The sequence below is a fragment of the Chiloscyllium punctatum genome, chromosome 37, assembly GCF_047496795.1.
Source record: "Chiloscyllium punctatum isolate Juve2018m chromosome 37, sChiPun1.3, whole genome shotgun sequence".
NCBI lineage: Eukaryota > Metazoa > Chordata > Chondrichthyes > Orectolobiformes > Hemiscylliidae > Chiloscyllium > Chiloscyllium punctatum.
In genome coordinates, this window is record NC_092775.1 from 60,974,802 (window position 1) to 60,997,038 (window position 22,237).

A 22,237-nucleotide genomic window follows, 5' to 3' on the forward strand; every position below is an offset into this window, starting at 1 on the left:
TGCCAGTAGAACGACTGAATTAAAGCCTGACCTGCTTCTTTAGATAATAATAAATATTCCAATACCTTTCTCAGAAAGAAAGCTAGAAGATTTCCCCAGTTCCCTTCCTGGAAACAACTGTCACAAAAAAAAAATCATTTTTATTTAGTCAGTGGGATATGCTGTGCATAAAGCCAGCAGATGTATTTGCCCAGAAAACAGCCAGTTTGCCAGTGGAATTGATTGTATAAAAATCTCTGAATTATGAAACAGTCCTATTGAAATGGTTAGGTCTTTTATTCCTGCTGTGCATAGCTGAGAGCCTTGGTTAATTTTTCAAAGACTTGTTGTCCATTTTTCATGGGAGAGAGTTAATGTACCTCAAGGTATTGGAGTATTTAACAAAATCTAATTTAAATTTAGTCAATATTTCATTCTTTGCTTTTCAGTGCATAGATTTTATTCTCTTCAAACAAATTACAGGAAGAAGCTTGCTTTTTTTTAAAACAAAGTACTGCATTTTGTCATCTCTAGCCAAAATTAGCAGAAAGATTAGATGAGATAAATAATAGACCTCTTTTATACACCAGCCAGAGTTTCAGAGAGGAAACTGTAACCAGTTGAATTAGTGATGATTTTGAGACATGTTCCTGTAATTCTAGAGAGTGAGTTGAGATTGAGGGAACTGCAGTACCAGAGAATGTGACGTGTATCACTCAATAATTATCATGCACGCCAAAGAAGGTAATAGAGTTCCAAAGATCTACATTGGGAGTTATATCAAGAAATCTGTGGAATCACCTGTCTATTGTACATTTTCCCTTTCCACTAGCTCCATTTAGGAAAATTAGATGCATGTGTAAAGGGTCTGTGATCTCCACTATTAAGTGAATTGAAAAGATATTACCCTTGTTAACTCTTTTCAATTTCTTGATGTAACTCCCATTATACATCTTTGGAACTCTATTACCTTCTTTGGCATGCATTATTGAGTGATACACGTCACATAGTTCACAGGTCGGCACAACATCGAGGGCTGAAGGGCCTATTCTGTGCTGCATTGTTCCATGTTTTCTGGTACTGCAGTTTCCTCAATCTCAACCCACTCTCTGGAATTACAGGAATTGCTTAGGTGCTGTTAAACTCTCACATCATCCAGTTCTGATGAAAGATCTGAAATGTTAGCTCTCCTTGCTCTCTTTCTCCTAACAGATGCTGCCTGATCCAGTTTCGAATTTTGTTCCGAGACTCCAGCCTTCCTTCAGTCTTCCTATCCCTCCTTCTAAAAGAATCAAGCAACCATTGCTGCTTCACTGGCCTCTATCTATCTTATATTTGCCAATTTTGCCAAATTTCTGGCCACCTTCATTTGGGTTAGGCCTGAAACAAAAAATTATAATTGTAAATAGTCAACTCCATGGTAAGAAACCTCATTCATCACATGAAAACGAGTATTGAAAGTTTTATTTTCTGATTATCGCATTTCAAAATATTGAACATAGCACCAGAAATATTTACCTTTTCACTACTTCCTTTGATCACTATACAGGGAGAGGGTCTGGGGTGGGTGGCAGTATAAAAATGTACCAATTCTGTCATATTTTACAGCAAAAGGAAAACTGATACAGATACTTGCATTTCACATAGTGGACCTTATAACAGCGTCTTTCTGTATAAAACGTCATGCTTTGCGAGCTCTAACTTGGCCTACAGCCAGAACTGTCAGGAATGTTCAGTCTGTTTCTTCCTGTTGACATCTGACATTTATTTTGAAGGATGGTAGCTCTTTCTGTAGGGTATCCAAACTGGGGGAAGTTCTGTCTCCATTCCACACGCTATTGATTCTTTGTGACACGAAGGATTGTGTTGGATTTTATAGCTAAAGAATACTACATTGTGAGCTTGTGACATTAAGCCTCAAATGTCCTGAGGTCCCAGCAAGAACAAACCGAATTTGGTTGACAGTGCTATCAAGATTTGATGGGGTAGTCTGCGAGGAACTGGGATAAAAGTCAATGCTCAAGCCACATTATGATCAAGAAAAGGAAGAATGGAACTCAGACCCAGTGGAAATTGTCACCTCAAGCTTCAACTTATTGCATTGGCGTCCTAGAAGCATTGAAGGTTGTTTCGAATGAAAGAATTCCTCAAACCAGTGAACTCCAGCAAAAGGACACAACAATGGCAGGTACAGCTGAGAATCTGAAGTGACAAGGCTGTTTTATGGAGGCCATTTGTTCTGACATGGCAGACCTGGAGGGTCTGAAGCTGCCAATGGTGTTTACAAGCTCTTAGCCTCACTGCAAGTGTCGCAAACAACAACAAAAAAAAACAAAATAAAGGTAAACTTCACAAATACAGGAAAAGTCGCCCAACTATTTTTGCGTTGTAACCAAGGCCACTGGGTTGCGATTTCCAATTTGAGTTGGAACATAATCCATGAATCTCTGGTTAAAACTCCTAGATCTAAAACAATAAGAACATACTCTGGACTTGTTTGTTCAGTGACAGAGGAGCTCACACCTTACAGATACTGGGTTTTCCATTTCTGTGGAAAAACAGATTGATTCACAACGCATGTAAAAGTCCTGGTATCCCAACTATTCAAAACAAACATTGCCTCATTCAAAGATTTGAGTGAGGTGTGGAACTGGCAGTTACCATAAACCAGTGGCCCTGGTTTATCATTGTATTGTCAGTGTAAATCACATCGGTAGTTCTGCTTGCACTGCCCTTCAGCAAGAGTACAGAGAAGTGTTTACACTGGTACATTGAGCATACAGTGCATTACAGGGAGAAATGCACAAATCTTTGTGAATTACAAAGCCGTAGAATTCTAGATTTTAATTTATACATCTCTTGACTGATCTGCCGATCATTGTGAGGCTAATGGGAATTCATTTTTTCTCATGGGTGTCAACCTGACGGCTAATTTCTCTATTTTCAACTGAACTAATGCAAATTATCAAAGACTGTTTCAGGATCCTTTTTCTTTTGTTTTTTTTGATGAAACTGTTCCCAATCGATGTTTGCAAATTGGCTTGCACTCTGGTGTACCATGGATCAAGTACTTCCAAGCCAGTTAACTTAGTGGCACCTTTTGACCGCTGCTAGTTATCCAGCTGGATATGTTATTAATTAAAATTGGCACTGCCAACTTACTGTGCAATCAAGGGTTGCAGTGATGCCAATGCCTCCGAACTTTCATTCTTTTTCTTCCCGAAAATAAAAGAAACCATGTAAGCAACAACATTTTGTAACAATTTTAACAGAATTTTTTAAAAGAGTCAAATCAATTAAATAATTCCAAAACAGCAAACTTGGCAGGATCAAACTGCAGCTTCATTGACAGTGACTCTTGGTTTCTACATCACTTCATAGACACCATTGCTACTTCATGGCCAGCAGTAACTTGATCTATTGTGTTCAAATTTGGACCATTGCACAATACTTCACTGTAGCTGCCAGGCTTTTTAATGCATTGACGTCTGGAGATTTGTCAAGATTCTACACTGTGTTCTATGTTGTGTTTACAATCACCATTTCACTGGCAATGTTCAGCCACAGTAACTGATTGAAAGAGACTTGCCAATTTCCAGATCGGGGACTTTAGTTGGAGAAGGTGATGTGTTTTTGAAGAGGAAAGTTTTCGTTTAGACTTTCCCAAGTGTCAGCTTTCAGGACCTAAGCTGCACTATTTTTGTTGGGAATGATTGTACTATTTCTGCAATAATGCAAGAGTAACTGGGAGTTTCACTGTTGGATGCTATGATCCGTCATCTGCCTGGTTTCCTGAGTAAAGTCCAGCGAGCTGCCTAAACCGAGGCCCCCAGTCACTGAGGTAGTTATAGTCCTGATCTGAGTCAGTCGACAGAGAGTTAATGGAGCTGAGTGATTGTGCCACAGAGCCTGTGCCTTCATATGCGTATGTTTGAAAAGAGTCATACGGAGGAACAGAGAGATCAACATCAGCCTCTTCCAGCTTTTTACAGACAAAACTCCTGAAAATAGAAAAATCTGCATCTGGATTCTGAAACCATTGGGGCAAAGAATGCAGTTCAGGCGTCACATTTTCTCCATCTGTTTTGACTTCTGCAAAATCATATAAACTTCGCAATGTCGTCATGTCGTAGGCCTCAGTGTCTTCCTCACCTCCTCCCTCGTCGTTATACTTAATGACATTGTCACGCATGTCTTCCTCATCCTCTGAGACCATGTGGCCCTTCCTGTGCCTCTTCAGAGTTAAGATGAGGAGGACAAGTACTGTATCAAAACAAAAGACATAAAGTTAAGGAATTATTTCCTACTGCAAAATTATTTGTTTTAAGATGCTGAAGTGAAATTTGTTTACAGTTTCAAGTATCGTCAAGATGGGGCTCAACATGCACATAGATTGTTAACACTTTTCAGAAGAATACAAGAAAGATGTGCATGAAGGAGGCCATCAGACTCATTCCAGATCAATAACACCAAAAGATATTCTATTTTTCCAGGTTTATTGTCTAATATACAGAAGCATATAGGCCTGGGACCAGTAATGGAGGATTCTCTCCTTGTCAGACACTTTATGCCTGATGAAGGTATCCATGAGTTGGAACAGAAAGACCTGGAGAAATATCAATCTCACCCTGACTCCTCAATTGATCCACAAAGCCCCTGTTGGCTACATCATTCACACAGTCATAGAGTCATACAGCATAGAAACAGACCCTTTGGTCCAACCAGTCCATGCTGACCATAATCCCAAACTAAACTAGTCCTACCTGTCTGCACTTGGCCAAATCCCTCCAAATATTTCTTATTCATGTACTTATCCAAATGTCTTTTAAATGTTGTAACTGTACCCACATGAACCACTCCCTCTAGAAGTTCATTCCACACACAAATCCCTCTCTGTATTAAAAAAATGCCTGTCATGTCTTCATTAAATCTTTCTCCTCTCATCTTAACAATATGCCCCCTAGTTTTGAAATCCCCCACCCTAGAGAAAAGACACGTGCCATTCACTTTATCTATACTTCCTCATGATTTTATAAACCTGTATAAGGTCACCCCTCAACCCCCTCTGCTCCAGTGAAAAGAATCCCAGTCTATCCAGCCTCTCTTTACAACTCAAACCCTCCATTCCTGGCAACTGCCTGGTAAAACTTTTCTTAACCCTCTCCACTCAGTCCCAATAAATCTGGCCCACTCACCATTTTACCCTGGGTTCCATTGTGGATCCATGGTGCAATACTGGAAGAAACATGGCATTGCTGGTATTAGGAAGCTGCCAGCCTCTGACTGACTGGTAGGGCATAGGCCAGGGTCTCTGTCAGGGGTATTCCCTTCATAGCTGGCAGTGCCCAATGAGAACGTCATCCCAAAATGCTGACCAACAGTGGCTCTGCCACCTGTTTATCCATCTCACCAGGGAGACAGCAGTGTAGTGACAGTCAGTGGACTAGTAATCCAGACACACAGACTAATGTCCGGCAGACCTAGCTTCAGTTCCTATCCTGGCAAAAATGAAAGTTGAATTCAATTTGTAAAAATCTGGAATGAATAACTGGTCTAATGGTCCATGTAGCCACTGCTGATTGGATAAAAACTCATCTGGTTCACTAATACCCTACAGGGAAGGAAATCTGCCATCCTTCTCTGGTCTGGACTGCACATGACTCCAGACCCACAGCAATGTGCTTGGATCTTAACTGCCCTCTGAAGTGGCAGAGCAAGTGACTTAGTCCGAGGGCAACTAGGCATGGTGCTGACAAATGTTGGCTGGGACAGCGAAATCACATTCCATACAAGAATTTAAAATCAGTTAAATATCACTGAACAATTTTATCTAATTCGACCACAATTTCCTACTCCTTCACAGTGAAACAGAATTCATTCAATTCCTTCCTTAGAACTCTGGATTTTGATTGCTTTGAAATCAGGGCAAAACTTAACACTCCAAGAAGGAATCTTTTGGGGACTGGGGCTGGGTGACTGCTTAAGTTAAGCCGAGGCCTGAACGCATTTTGAGATTGCCTTACACCCGCTAATTGTTTGTACCTTGAACTCAACATTTTCCTAAGATAGACACCTGTTAACTGTCTGAAGCTAAAGTGTTTGTAACTTTACTGTAATAGATCTTCTGAAAATGGCTAAGAGTAAACCATGCATTTCCATATCCACGTTCACCCTACCCTATCCATGTCTCAGCCCATTCTGCAGCCAACAACCTCCTCCAAGCATTTTTTCCAAATTCCCGGTTTTCCTACTCCAGCACAATTCTGGTTGGCCTCCCTCCTCTGCCCTCCACAAACATGAAGCAGATTATAACTCTGCTGTCCCTGTCCTTTCTTGCACCAACTCTCGTTTACCCACCGTCATTGCTACATCAGCTCACAGTCAAGTCGACATTATCCGTGCTCTTGCCAAGCGTGACCAACTCTTGGCAAAACGTGTTTGGCATGTGGGCGATCCTGCAAGTGGGCAGTAGGGCAGGGGGCACTTTCAGATTTGTGAGGGGAGTGGGGGGGTGGTGGTGGTGGGAATGCTGACATTTAGGAATGGACGTTTGCAAAGAACAGTCTAGCAATAGTACCACTAGGCCATTGCCTCCCCTTCATGGTCAGTGCAGGAATCCTCAGCGGAAGTAGTGAAAACTGTGTAGAAGCCTGCTCCCTTTGTACAAGACTAGCTGTTGTATTGTCGTTTATAAAGTATAAATGCCCATGAACCTCTCAGTGTAAGAGGGAGAGCATAGTAGTAAATAGATGAATGTATGGATGCCAGTAAGGGAGGGGGTAAGGCGGGTGAAGTATGTGAGTGAGAGGGCAGGCTGAGGTATAGGTAAGAGAGCAGAGCAGCAGGAGGATGAAGAGTAGCAGTGTTACAGGTGGGTTGGATGAAATTCGGTTAAGGTGATCTCTCAGCAGGGTGTGACATTAGGTCACAATGGGTCTGGGGGAGGAAGGTGTTTATATCAGAGAGTTGGGGGAAACATGGATTCAAGGGGAGGCAGAGTGCAATGGAGGGGCAGGAGGCATCAGAAGGGTCAACAGACAGCGAGATGTTTGAGGGACCGATGTGCTGTGAGAGAATTTGAGGATTAGGCTGAGAGTTGATTGTTCAGGGATGAGTCAGAGTGGTTGGTGAGGAAGCAATTGAGTAGTTGAGCAAAAACAAGGTGGGGCTTAATGTCTCGTCACTGGGAAGAGAGTCTACAGTTTTTCTTCTACAGTTTTCCAGGTAATTATCCAGGTACAATTCTCCAGAGTCTCTTACTAAACTATTTGAAGGAAGCAGAGGGAATTCCCATTGGATGTTCATACTTCCCTGTCAAATCCCACAGATTCCATGTTCATTATTACTGTTCCAATTTAGGATGTGTCTGATTTCCATCTGGAGAATGGAAGATCTGTCCATGGTCTATAGTTCAGATACTGCCTGCTACATTTGAATGGATAAAGGTTGGTTCATTAAATCTTAAGGCTCCTAGTAGAACAACCGATAAATAACTGCTTTTTGTTTAATTTAATGAATCACTTTAATTGCTTACCTATCAGTATAAGAATGCAGACCAGCAGAGCTATTAGTGCTCCTGGGCTCAGCACTGCAGAAACAACATACGCTGTGGCACTGCACGACTGGATAGTACCATCGCTGTCACAGCCACACACCCGGACAGTGAGGGTACCTGTACTGCTCAGGGGTGGGGGTCCACTATCAACCACTAGAATCGGGAGAAAGTAGATGTCCTGTTCTTGGCGGTTAAAGCCATTTTTGTGCGTTAGAATTCCAGCTGTGTTTTCTAAAAGAGGCAAAATTCATCTGGTTAGCACCAACATATTTTAAATGTTGTACACAAATGAAAGATCACAGGCTGTTTTCTGCTTCAGAATTCTGCTTCAACCACTGCAGCAAGAAGCCTGCAGTTCTGTGGATACCAGCAGCCCATATAATTCGTCTGAATCTAAACACTGATAAATGTCTCCTCACTCTACTCAACCAAGCTTTACATTGCTTTTCAGTTTCAGTTTAGCGATGTCCAGCGCCAAATAAAACTAATATTCAATCCCATAAACCCATCTCAAGAAGCTGTCAGTTCTGCTCCGTCTTAGCCTTGAAAAATTGACTCATCTGTATATGTTTGTGAGTGATTGTAGCAGAGCAAATCACACACATCTTTCAGCTCATTGACGGTGATAAATTGGATTAACTTTGCTTATCGCACTCCATGCCTTCAAGTAGCATTTGAAATTAGTCTATTTAACTCCTCATTCCAAGTAACACGGTGCAAACATTGATAAATACATATTTAGACTTCTCTTCAATAACACCTTGCCAGTCTTTTTGGATATGCCTTAATGCCTTTTACAACAACTCCACTAAGAAGATAAACACATCAACCAGAATGAGATAGCCTCTGCACTGTTTTGCAGTGATAACCTGGACAAGTGACTCATGAAGGGATGTTCATGCCATTAAATTTCAAGGCTCTTTGCTGTAAACTATTAAAATGTTTCATTGTGATGTTACTTTTAAACGTTGATTCTTTTTAAAAAAGATTAACTATTATATCAACCGTTTGGGTTTTGTACAACTCCACATCCTGAAGAAAATAAAACACTAAAACTGTTATTACTTCACAGATAATGTCCAGATACTGTTGGTCCAGTGGTTGAATGGACAGGACCAATTGATTCCCAACCAGAATGCAAAAATTCATTTCTCATTGTTACTTTGGGTTTGAGGAGTTTGGTTAGTTCTGAGTCATTATTTGTTTGTGTAAGAGTAAATTAAGATGTTCCATTTTGCCCTGTTACTCTGGACAGTACTTGAGTTTTGTTGTGATATATTCAGTTGGCTGGATGGCTATTTGTGGTGCACAGTGATGCCAACAGTCCACGGTTCAACTTCTAAACTGGCAATGCCACCATGATGGAGCAGCCATTTCAAACTCATCCCTTACCTGAGGCTAACCTGGTGACCCTCAGGTTAAACTACCACCAATCATCTCTGTCTCTGAAAGAGCAGCCCAATGCTCCTATGGAACTGTGGAACTTTACCTCTACATGTGTCTTGAATTAAAATGTTGAGGAAATGATCATACAGACATTCACAGCAATATGTTGACATCAACATTTAACAGTTAATGAAAGAATATAGAAGTTTACCAACAATGTTTTTAACTTTTCATCTTCCTGTAGAAATTCCTGAACTTACCCCACAGTGAAAACAAAAGGAACATCTAATGAACGTGTTAGTTTTTGCTTTGTTTTTGTCAAATGAGTCAGTAGTGTTAGTTGAGCAGAGAGTCATAGAAGTCTCCAACGTACAAAACAAACCCTTAGGCATGTGCTGGTCAAAAACAACTGCCTAACTATTTGAAACACATTTTCCAGCACTTGGCCTGTAGTGTTATGGCTAGGCATCATAAGTGTATATCTGAATACTACTTAAATGTTATCCCCCCCTTAACCTCTCACTCCATATTTCAAAAGCATAGTCTTTGAGGTTCTGAATGTAAGTTGAATGTAGCCTGTCATTTAAAGAAAATGAACCACTAAATTCCTCCAGTCCTGACTTTGCCACAAGACATGTGTAGTGACTCTAAGTTTAGAAATTGTGTTAACACAGGAGGTAAACTGAAAACTTGTGGTAAGGATATATTTTCATATTTCATATTTCATATTTTCAATTTCAAATGACGTCCCTTCCTGTCCCCTCCCCATTCCTTCCACTGCTCCCAGCCACCAACTGGATTAATTCCTCCCATTGACCAACCTGTTTTCACCTATCCCCACTTCACCACCCTGGCCCTGCCACCCTCTTTACCTGCAGCTCCTCCTACACCCACCCCGAGTCCTGAAGAAGGGTTACACCCGAAACGTTGACCTCTCCAACTCCTGATGCTGCCTGGTTTGCTGTGTTCTCCTGCCTGTCTACATTGGATTCCAGCATCTGAAGTATTTTCGGCTATAAAACTGGCATCAATTGTCACAAAAACCTTCTGTAACACAAATGCCTTTCATAGAGGGAAATCTGCTGACCTTGCCTGGTGTAGCCCATGTGTTACTCCAGCAATCTTGTTGACGGTTAACCACATCCATGAAAGAATAACAAAAAGAGAGAATTCACGGGGACCAGGGGTGTACTTCTAGTAATGACTGGTTTTCAAAGGAATTAGAGGAGGAATTTGACCAACAAGCAAAATGTTGAAGCTGAGAAATAAGATTGAAGAAAATTAGCCTGGTAAGAAGATCAACAGAGAAGTCGAGATCTCTAAATATTTTATACTTACTTGTGGAGCAGAATAAGAAAAAGTCAGCAGTGAATGTTTTCAAAGTTCCATACATTGAAAACGCAATTCAGTACCTCAGAGATTGCAGAGTGTTATAAAATCAATTGCATATTTATATGTTGGAATGCTTTATTATTTTGCATTTTAATTAAAAAATGGTGGAAGGACACAAGTGCTAAGTGCAAGTTCTCTCTGATTTCTTTGCGTAGTCAGTTAGAACCATTTTAGAAAGAGTATGGAACAAAGCAATAGCACTTTCCAAACTGAATGTTTAATTGTGGATCATTATTGTGTGTGACCTTTTTGCTGGACCACATCTTGGTTTTGCTGCAGATCTGGGAAGTAGCAATTAGCATTAAGTCAATCATCTCTTTACTGAACACGCCAATGTATTTTCCCTGAAGCTTCATCAGCTGCATTGAAGATTATATTGGGATATTTTGATGATATATTACTGCGAGGAACTACAAGGAAAGATTCAGCATGTTTCCTGAACTGAATTCAGCAACACATAAAATTAGAGCATGGCAAAGTAACCAGGTTGGAAAATGAAGCAAAAGGTTTTAGCAGTCCATGTTTTAATAGTAACAGAGATAGTTGACAAAAGCAAACAAATAAATGCATGTAATTATAATGCTCAATTTTAAAGCTGTTGCAAACAGACTTGAGATTTTTCATATCTGCCCTTTGTCTTAGAATCTCTTCGCAATGTGAGAATTCAGTGCCTATCAAAAAAATCTGATTTAGAGTCAGAGTCATAAAGATGTACAGCACAGAAACAGACCCTTCGGCCCAACTCATCCACGCCAAACAGATATCCCAAACCAATCCAGCCCATATCCCTCTAAATCCTTCCTATTCATCTACCCATCCAAATGCATTTTAAATGTTGCAATTGTACCAGCCTCCACCACTTCCTCTGGCAGCTCATTCCAAACATGTACCACCCTCTGCATGAAAACGTTGCCCCTTAAGTCTCTTGTATATCCTTGCCCTCTCACCCGAAACCTATGTCTTCTAGTTATGGATTCCCCCACCCCAGGGAAAGGACATTGTCTAGTTACCCTATCCATGCCCCTCATGATTTTATAAACCTCTATAAGGTCACCCCTCAGCCACCAATGCTCCAGGGAAAACAGTCCCAGCCAATTCAACCTCTCCCTATAGCACAAATCCTCCAACCCTGGCAACATCCTTGGAAATCTTTTCTGAACCCTTTCAAGTTTCACCATCAACCTTCCGATAGGAAGGAGACCAGAATTGCACGTAATATTCCAAAACTCGCCTAACCAATGTCCTGTCCAGCCACAACATGACCTCCCAACTCCTGTACTAAATACACTGACCAATAAAGGAAAGCATTCCAAACGCCTTCTTCGCCATCCTATCTACCTGCGACTCCACTTTCAAGGAGCTATGAACCTGCACTCCCTTTGTTCAGCAACACTCCCCAGGACCTTACCATTATGTGTATAAGTCCTGCTATCAGTTGCTTTCCCAAAGTGCAACACCTCGCATTTATTTAAATTAAACTCCATCTGCCACTCCTCAGCCCATTGGCCCATCTGATCAAGATCCTGTTGTAATCTGAGGTAACCTTCTTCGCTGTCCAGTACACCTCCAATTTTGGTGTCATCTGCAAATTTACTAACTATACCTCCTAGGTTTGTATCCAAATCATTTATAATCCAAATCTAAATCACAAGTGAAGAAACGTAGTGGACCCAGCACCAATCCTTATGGCACTCCACTGGTCACAGGCCTCCAATTTGAAAAACATCCTTCCACCACCACCCTCTCTCTGTCTTGTACCTTTAAGCCAGTTCTGTATCCAAATGACTTGTTCTCCTTGTATTCCATAAGATCTAAACTTGCTTACCAGTCTCCCATGGAGAATCTGGTTGAATGCCTTCCTTAAGTCCATCTAGATCATGTCTAAAGCTCTGCCTTCATCGGTCCTCTTTGTTACTTCTTCAAAAAACTCAATCAAATTTGTGAGATATGATTTCCCACACACAAAGCCATGTTGACTATCCCTATTCAGTCCTTGCCTTTCCAAATACATATACATCCTGTCCCTCAGGATTCCCTTCAACAACTTGCCCACCACCGAACGTCAGGCTCATTGCTCTATAGTTCCCTGGTTTGTCCTTACCACCCCTCTTAAACAGTGGCACCTCATTAGCCAACCTCCAGTCTTCCGGCACCTCACCTGTGACTATCAATGATACAAATATCTCAGCAAGAGGCCCAGCAATCACTTCCCTAGCTTCCATGGAGTTCTAGGGTACACCTGATCAGGTCCTGGGGATTTATCCACTTTATGCGTTTCAAGATATCCAGCACTTCCTTCTCTGTAATATGGACATTAGTCAAGATGCCACCATCTATATCCTACATTCTATATCCTCCATGTCCTTCTCCACAGTAAATACTGATGCAAAGTACTCGTTTAGTATTTACCCCATCTCCTACAGCTCCACACAAAGGCCACCTTGCTGATCTTTGAGGGGCCCTATTCTCTCCCTAGTGACCCTTTTGTCCTTAATATCTTTGTTGATCTGATGTTTACTGTTACTGTACTGTTCTCCGAGGTAAAAGAAACCAGTTCAATCTCCCAACTTTCATTCTGCCCTCAGCTTTTCCTCCATTTTCTCTTCTTGGTTACAGGGAGACCCTGACTTATGAACCTCCAGCTTACATACACTCGTATTTCCGAACTATATCCTATATAGGGTGCAATTTTAAAGGTCTGACATACAACCATTTGCTGTGTTGATGAACGGCTACCGTGTATTGTCCTGTATTGTGTTCCAACTTCTATGCAAGTCAACTTGTGAACAGATTCAACAACAGAATTCATTTACAACTTGAAGGTGTCTGCATATTGAATGATTCATCGTACCACAAGTCACCATTGGCTGGACAGTTGCTTCCTTACAAATTGGAACCTAACCCATGTGAACGCACCAAGAGCAGCCTATCTAGAGGGGTCATTGTCTTGACAAGTGAATGCCACTGTCCGATCGATCCAGAAGATCTGAGGTGTCTTGATTCATTTTTTTTAAAAGATTGACTTTCAGAGGATGAATAAAATGGATCAATGAGAGGATAGATTTCCTGAACCAGGCACTCATCTGGGGATACAGTACCTCATTTAAAAACAGTCCTCTGAAAATCACGTCTATTCACTTTTCAGACTCAGTAATGAGTCCTCCAGGCTGGAGGCGGAAAATGAGGTGTTGTTCCTCCAGTTTGTGCTGTGGTTTGTTTTGGCAATGGAGGAGGCCAAGGATGTGATTACCATTATCTTTCAATTCCAGGTTTTAAAAATATTAATTTCATTAATGAAGTATATTATCTCCCACTCAATCACTACTATCAAGACAGGGGATCAACCATGGTTCATTGAAGAGTGCAGGAAGGCATGCACCAGACATACCGAAAAATGAGGTGTCAACATGGTGAAGCTACCAAACAGCATAATCAGCCAGCGATAGACAGAGCTTAGTGATCTCACAACCAAAGGATCAAAGTTTAGCTTTGCAGTCCTGCCACATCTAGTTGCAAATGGTGATTAAGCAAATTACCAGAGGAGGAGCATCCACAAATATACCCACCCTCAATGATGGAAGAGCCCAGCATGTCACTACAAAAGATAAGGCTGAGGCATTTGCAACAATCTTCAACGAAAATCCAGAGTGAATGATCCACCCTTTTAGTGGTCCTCAGCATCAGAGATGTCAGTCTTCAGCTAATTCAATTCACTCCACGTGATATCAAGAAACAGTTGGAGGGACTGGATACAGCAAAGGCAATAGGACCTGACAACATTCCGGCAATAGTACTGAAGACCTGTACTCCAGAACTTGTTGATCCCCGAGCCAAGCTCTTCCAGTACAGTTACAACCCCAGCATCTACCTGACCATGTGGAAAATTGCACAGACATTTTCTGTACAACAAAAGCAGGACACATCCAACCTGTCCAATTACCATCAGTCTACTCTAGATCATCAGTAAAATGATAGAAGATGTCATCAACAATTCCAACAGGCAGCACCTGATCAGCAATAATCTGCTCAGTGATGTCCAGCTTGTGTTCTGCAAGGGCTACTCAGCTCCTGACCTCATGTCAGCCTTGGTTCAAACATGGACGAAAGAGCTGAGTTCCAGAAGTGACGTGACAGTGACAGCCATTGACATCATGGTCACATTCGACCAATTGTAGCATCAAGGAATGTGAAGAGGGGAATTAAAGGGGCAAACCAGGTGCCCCAACTCTCTCTGCTTTTTGTATTTTCTTCAATAGTGTCTCCAAAGACCACCTCCGACTGGCAATGAGCTGCGCTGCATCTCCACACCCCCACACCTTGTTGGGAGCATTATCAGACCAACCAGTCCCAGAGAGGCTGTCTCAGATGAAGATCCAAAGACCATGGCCGAGGCTAGACAAGAGGGGAAATTTAAATCGTGACTATCGATCCTGAAACATCAGCCAACCTTCAGAACAGTATGTCCAGCCTTAGTGAATGGGTAATGCCAGTCCTTTCAGACAAATAGTTCGCATACCAACGGTAAGGACCTGGATAGGGTATAACGAATCCTTAAAAGCACGTGTCAGATGTTGATAGCTAGTGTAGGTTTGACACTGTCTATTTGGAGGTTTAAGACTATCTACTGAACAGTCTTGTGAAGAGATTGATAGAATGTGAGAGAGTTTAAATAAAGTACAATAGTACAGTCAGTTCTTCTATGACACGATGGTGTGTTCTAATGCAGCCCCGTGTTTGAGAAAAATCACGCTTTAGAAACAGTGTTTGAAGTGTGGGCACTGTAGTCGTGTTACAGTCAACACACATTTTAAAAGTTTGTGCTTTAGAAACAGCATCTTCAATTTGTCAATTGCATTACAGTGAATTTGCATTTATAACAGAGCGCCCTGTGCGGTGTGGTAAATATTGTTTTATACTTGATAAAGTGTTAAATAAAGTTGTGTTGGACCTTCCCCTGACTTTTTTCCCCTTTGTCTGTCTCTCTGCATAACACACCTGAGTTAAAAAAGTTAGGCTAAACTTGTCAAGGTTTGTCAGGACACATTGACCCACTTTTCATCTTACAATATTAGCACACAGAAGCCATTTGAAACCAATTTGGTGATTGTAAATAAGTTTGATGTAAATTCCTTTCATTGTTTACTCTCTGAATAGAATCGCTAGTGTGAAAACAGGCTTTTGGTCCAACAAGTCCACACCGACCCTCTGAAGAGTATCCCACCCAAACTCATTCCTCTACATTTACCCCTGACTAATGCACTTAACTCACACATTCCTGAACACAATGGGAAATTTAACCTGACCAATTCACCTAACCTGCACATCTTTAAAGTGTAGGAGGAAACCAGAGCACCCAGAGAAAAGTCACAGGGAGAACGTGCAAACAACACAGTCACCCGAGGCTGGAATTGAACTTGGGCCATTGGCGCTGTGAGGCAGCAGTGCTAACCACCAAGCCACCATGCTGCTGTAAAGGCAAGGCAGAAACACAGAACCATGAGCCGATAGTTTTACAGAGTCACAAAGGGCTTGTTTATTTATCAGTCTCCCACAAACATTATATACAGTCTGTGCTGAAGTTCCTTCATTGCCATGATACACATGAATTAAAACGGTGTAGGAAAATACTGCTCCATTAAAATCTCAATTTGAACAACTGGATTATTCACATTTTCTTCCAAAAAAAAACCCATTTCTATCTTTAGAATATTATTATGCAGATAACTTGCTTATACCTAAGAAATTTATATCCTTTCAAGAAATTTTCTAGGGCACAGCTGGCTACTGTTTTTTTATGAAGTATTTGTTCAGCACAGTTTCTAACCGATTTTGTGAATATTTCTTGACAAGAGACAATAAATGGGAATAGTTTTAATGTTTGACAATTGTATGTAAATGGTTACTTGGCTCAGGCACTTATGGCAAACATTTCTTGATTTTCCTTTTAGCGAAGGGAGAATAACCGCCACTGTCATTATTTGACAATTCCTATCTCTGAAGTTAATATTGGAGAAAGGCACTGACAGCATGAGAAACAGCATTGAGGGAGAACAATGCTTGTGTCAGTCCTTTGTTCCACAAAAATAAAATAATTTCTGTGAACAAGGCAGCTCCAAATCATCAATGACACAAATCAAAAGCATGAAGCAAGGTTGTGTTTATTAAAGAAGTGATGGTAACGAGTAGCTAAAACATTCACATAGAGGGCAGCACCTACCAAGATTTAGAAAAACATTAACCCAATCTTAGTCGGAACTTTTGGCGGAAGGGAGTCGGTGTTAATTTTCTGGGCTCCTACGTGAATTAGATGTTTAGCACATGGTGCAGAGTCTTTGACAAACTACATATGTGACTTCACAAATTACACAGTTGTACTGTCGCTGTGACCCTTCAGTGTAGAAATATAGCACCTTGGTTAAAATTTGTAACATTAAGGAATTGTTCAACTGCTCAAGATGCCCATTTCATATTGTAAACAAAGCTGCAAAAAGTGACCTTCTGTCAAGTGCATCATTAGCCACTGATTCAAATGGTCACAGGGAAATTCCTGATGTAGGGCTTATGCCCGAAACATTGATTCTTCCGCTCCTCGGATGCTGGCTGACCTGCTGTGCTTTCCCAGCAACACACTCTCGACTCTGATCTCCAGCATCTGCAGTCCTCCCTTTCTCCACAGAGAAAGTCATACTTGAAGGGATTTTGCTACTTGTGTAACATTGAAAATGTAACCTGTTGATGTCAGTCTGTTCTGGTTTGGCTTTGCATTAGCAGAATACTGAAATGCTAAAATTTTAAAATACTTTTTTTTTGATAGAGCAAAGAGTCTCTCAAAGACCGCAGAAGTTTTTACTTAGCATGACTCCTTTGCAAAGGTTTATTTGATGGTTGTGTGTTACTTCCATTTACCAGTTGCAATTTGACACTTCAAAGAGAGGAATCCTATTTTTAACCAAGAGTAGATTTGGACTCTACTGAAGAAATTGTCAGGAAGGTTCACATATCAAGATTTCCTTTTGAAGTGCTGTGTAACAGGTGACTGTTTTGATCTCGAGCTTCCAAAATAGGCAACAGAGAAGAATACATTCAAATTAGCAGCATCCAACTGAAGTCAGCCAAGTAGACCCATTTTATTGGCCAGAGGGAGTCTCCTGAACAAAATACGGAGGAACCTCGATTATCCGAATATCAATTATCTGAAAATCAGATTATCCGAAGGAGATCTCGAGGTCCCGATAGAAACATTACATCAAAGACGTGTTTCCAACAGTGATCGCGTCTTTTTTTACAGTGATTAAACAGGCACCGTTTCCAAATGACTGACCTCCCACCTCCCTCTCCCCATACTTTCTCTGAAGTTCTACAGAGGGGTCTACCCTAAACCCACCTCCCCCCTTCCTCAGTTAATCTGGCCAGCATTGTCCTGTACGGGACAGAGGTGGAACAGTCAAACAAGGTGTGTGTGTGTGTGTGTGTGTGTGTGTGTGTGTGTGTGTGTGTGTGTCCGCGTGTGCTATTTAGAGATTTACCCTATTTGGAGATTTACCCCCACAAAGGCAGCAGCAGCATTCTTATTGTTAATGTCCAGTCCGGCTGTCCCGAAAAGGGGTGGGGGCAGTGCTGGATGGGGATGGGTGGATGGGGTTGGACGAGGGCAGGGGAGTGGTCTTGGATGAGGTCGGGGGAACAGTGCTGGACGGTTGGGGGGTAGTGCCTGGGGGGGCGGGGGGAGGTATTGGACGGTTGGGGGAGTGGGGGTAGGTGCCGGGGGTCGGGGGGGAGGTGTTGGAATGGATTGTGGGACGGGGGCTCGTGTGCTGTGTGCTGCTGCAGTCTCCTGAACGGGGAGCAGACTTTTAAAAGCTTCAAGCCCCAGAGGAAAGGCATTTAATCGATTAACCAAATAATTGATTATCCGAACAAAATAGTGTCCACCCATCTCGTTTGGATAATCGAGGTTCCCCTGTATCTTCTTTTTCTGGACATGGTTCTTTTAAAAAAGTTTATTTCTTAGCTTGAATTAAAATGATAAGGCTCAACTGTGTAAGGTACACGATTGTCCTTTGTCTTCTCTTAGATATGGACTCCCTGTGTGTTCTCTTCCATGTTCTATTGAAATAACCAATGTGTCTTCCATATGCAAAGAAGGAAGAGTAATTGAAGGCCTATGGTTTTCTCTCAGATGACAGGCCACAGTGGAAAGAAACATTTTCAAGGTTTTCCAGGGAAGGTTCAATTGGTTGATCCTAGGCATGGAGGGACGCCAGGAGGGACTGCCCCTCGGATGCTGCCTGAACTGCTGTGCTTTTCCAGCACCAGTAATCCAGAATGGAGGGACGCTTGGAATACTACGTTCAAGTGTGGTCTCCCTGTGATTGGAAACATGTTATTAAACTTGCAAGGGTGCAGAAAAGATGTACATGGATGTTCCTGGGATTGAAGGGTTGAGTTACAGGGAGAGGGTGAATAGGCTGAGCGTTGTTTTTTCCTGGAGCATTGGGGGTTGAGGAGTGACCTTTTAGGGGTTTATCAAATTAAAAGGGGAATGGATAGGGGGAATAAGCAAGGTCTTTTTCCCAGGGTAGGAGAGTGCAAAAATAAAGGCCATAGGTTTAAGGTGAGAGGGCAAAGATTTAAAAGGTTCTAAAGGCCAACTTTTTCTGAACTGTCAGAAGAAGTGGTGGAGGCTGGTACAACGACAACATTTAAAAGACATCTGAATGGGTATATGAATAGGAAGGGCTTAGAGGAATATGGGCCATATGCTGGCAAATGGAACCAGATTAATTTAGGATACTGGAAGGTATAGATGAATTGGACAGAAGGGTTTGTTTCCATGCTGTACATCTGTATGACTTGAAACAGTTGAGTAGGTCTGTACACATTGGAGTTGAGCTGAACGATAGGAAACCTGAATTGAAATGGATAAGCTTCTTAATGAGCTTGGCAGGATAGATGCAGAGTGTCTGTTTCTCCTTATGGGAGAGTCTAGGCCCACTGTGCATAATCTTACAGTTGAAGACAGAGATTGGAAAAATTTCTTCTCTCAGAGGTGAGTGCCTCTGTGGAATTCATTCACACAGAGGGCTATAGAAGTTGGATCGTTAATTATATTCAGAGCTGAGAGAGACAGATTTTTAATTAGTAAAAGTATCAACGATTATGTTGATAAGGCAGGAAAGTGGAGTTGAAGACAATCATATAAGCCATGATCTCATTCAATGATCTTATGGTCTTACAAAACATTCCTGGTCAATGGACCTTTCCCCTGGTAATGCTGGTAAAAAGCAGATTTTAAGGTTTATCATGAAGAGCAAAACCATGTCAAAGAAAAATTGGAAGCCTTCCTCCAATGACATTGTGTCAAGTTAATAACTTCAGTGAAATAAAATACTTTAATTTCCACTTGATCAGGAAATGTTAAAAAGAGGACAGTTAGAATCAAAAGAAGACACATTGATTGGGACCAGTCACAAATGGATATTGTGTACTTTAGAGACTTTAATTCTCTACAACCTCAGCTTCCTTTTCATTAATTCATTCACTCCTCTTCATGCTACACTTGCAGCTAGTAATGACAGAGTTTAACTGAAAGAAAACTGAAAAACTATAAAACTAACCAAACTTAGTCATTGGTTTACTTGATACAAATTCTGGAAGAAACAAATTCCTGCAGATGCTGGAATCTGTACTGAAAACAACAAATGCTGGAGATCACAGTGGGTCAGGCAGCATCTGTGGAGAGAGAGCAAGCTAACGGGTTGAGAATAGATTACTCTTTATCAATGTTGCTTTAGATGTTCTTACTAGTATGGCATTGTTGGTTAAGTCTATGAGTGGGCTGAGGACTCTGTGTGGAGGGATGAGTTTGTACAGCTCAGCATCACATTCAGTGCTCCCCAGATTGCATGCCCTGGCCCCCATATAGAGTAATGAGATGGGATCATGAGGTGACAAAACTCTGAGGTAACAATGGCTGCCCTGGAGCTGGAGCTGAAAGTTAAAGGCTCCTTTAAAAGCTTGTTCTGTCTTGCCATTGTTGAGTGCAGACTGATGGAGAGAACCACAGGGTCTGATCACTAAAAAGAAAGTCTGTGAAAAGTTACAGTCAAACTATGTTTATGAAGTGTGCAGTTGTTAATTCTTACCAGAGCTGTACTTGTGTGATTAAACTTCAAATAAGCAGCATGTCTGTGTCAAGCCTACTGGATTAGATTTTCTAATTACAACTGATCACTACAAAAAAAAAGCACTGCGAGCTGCAAAAGTGAAAGATTGTACCCTTTAATTTGAAAAGCAACTATTCTTGATTGTGTTCTATATTAAGCATGTCCTAGCATGACAGAAAGAAGAATAATACACTGGCATTATGTGTGATCACTAAAAGGCACCATGTCCCCTCATCAGTTCCCAGTCAACAACAAGTGCACTTTCTGGAAATTTCTCTTTGTAGCTGAACAAAGTCTGAGGCACCAAGAAGGGGACATAGCAACAATAAAGGTGGAAAGAATGACTCAAATTGCACAAAAGTAGAACCTCAGGAGGTGCACAGAAATCTGTACTTTTACACTTTTCATGTTGTTCAAATGAGTCTGCAAGAAACTGTAATGAGAAAATGGGCTAATTTTTATTCCAAAAGACGAGCTTGGGGGAGGTTAAAATGTTACAAACCTGAAGGAGGAATTCAGTCCACCTCCATTTCTGGTTTTCACAGAAGAGATTAAGAGCAAACAAATAAACCACTCTCAGGAGCGAGGTCTGTAATGAAATCTTCGAAGGAAGCTGCAAGCTTTCAAGTTCATTTTTGATGCATGGAGGCCAGAATTCCTGACCTTCAGGAACTCCAGCAGGTCAAAGGGGAGGCAAAGGGTTGGATGCACGAGGTAAGTGAATTATGGCACTTAGCCAAGCCTGGAAATCAGCTTACCTATGGAACGAGTTTCAGATAACACATAGGAACTGTGGAGTTAATGTTCTGGGGCACTTGTGATAATCACACTCTCCTCGGTTTTCCTCTCAACTCTGCCCCTTCACTCTGAAACCACTACCATTGAGCAGAAACACTTATGTAAGCATTGTGACTATAAGAGTAGGTAAGGAACCCTGCAAATGACAACTCCCCTCCTGACTCCCCAGAGCCTGTCCACCATCTGAAAGGCATAAGTCAAGTGATGCAATACTCCCCACGTTTCTCAATGAGTAAAGTTCCAACAACACTCAGGAAGCTTGACATCATCAAGGACAAAGCAGCCCGCTTGATTGACACCACATTCACAAGTATCCACTCCCTCCATCACTAACAAGTTTGAAACTTTTACCAGATGCACTGTGGAAATTCACCACTGATCCTTACACAGCACTTTCCAAACCCGCGACTACTTCCATCTCGGGCAGCACATTCATGGCAACACCACAACCTGCAAATTCCCCTCTAAACCACTAACCATCCTCAGATAGAAATATAGCGCCATTCCTTTACTGTCACTGGGTCACAATCCTGGAATTCTCTCTCGAAGGTCATTGGGGGTACACCTACAGCACACAGACTGCAACAGTTCAAGATGGCAGCTCACTATTCCTTCTCAAGAGCAACTAGGGATGCACAATAAATATTGGCCCAGCCAGTGATGCCCATATCTCATGAATGAATATGAAAAGCAACTTGCAGATGGAAATCTGGCTCAAATCTTTCTTGCTCCCGCCTTGTATTCACTAACAGGGGAATGCTGGTTCCCTTTCATGGGACACTGTTAAAAATAGTAGTAGGAAGGAACTACCATGCTGCGATAAGTTCCATTTGAACCAAAGTAAGACCTGTTTACTGGAAAAGAGAGTAAAAAGTGCTCTTGATTGGACTTTAAGCTAGAAAAATGAGTGGAAGGATTTTAGTAATAAAAATATATGTCTGAAGGTAAGCAAAATAGGAGT

General features: G+C 41.5%; 1 protein-coding gene across 1 annotated transcript in view; it reads right to left on the bottom strand.

Moving 5' to 3' along the window:
* Positions 1-1,406: 1,406 nt before the first annotated feature.
* Positions 1,407-22,237, bottom strand: part of LOC140463157 (cadherin-22-like) — an 852,306-nt gene continuing 831,475 nt past the window's right edge. The window contains exons 11-12 of the mRNA XM_072556924.1: positions 7,514-7,765; positions 1,407-4,242 (exon numbers count right to left, since the gene is read on the bottom strand). Coding sequence (XP_072413025.1) covers positions 3,746-4,242; positions 7,514-7,765 — 749 coding nt within the window. The 3' untranslated portion in view covers positions 1,407-3,745. The remainder of the gene's footprint in view (positions 4,243-7,513; positions 7,766-22,237) is intronic.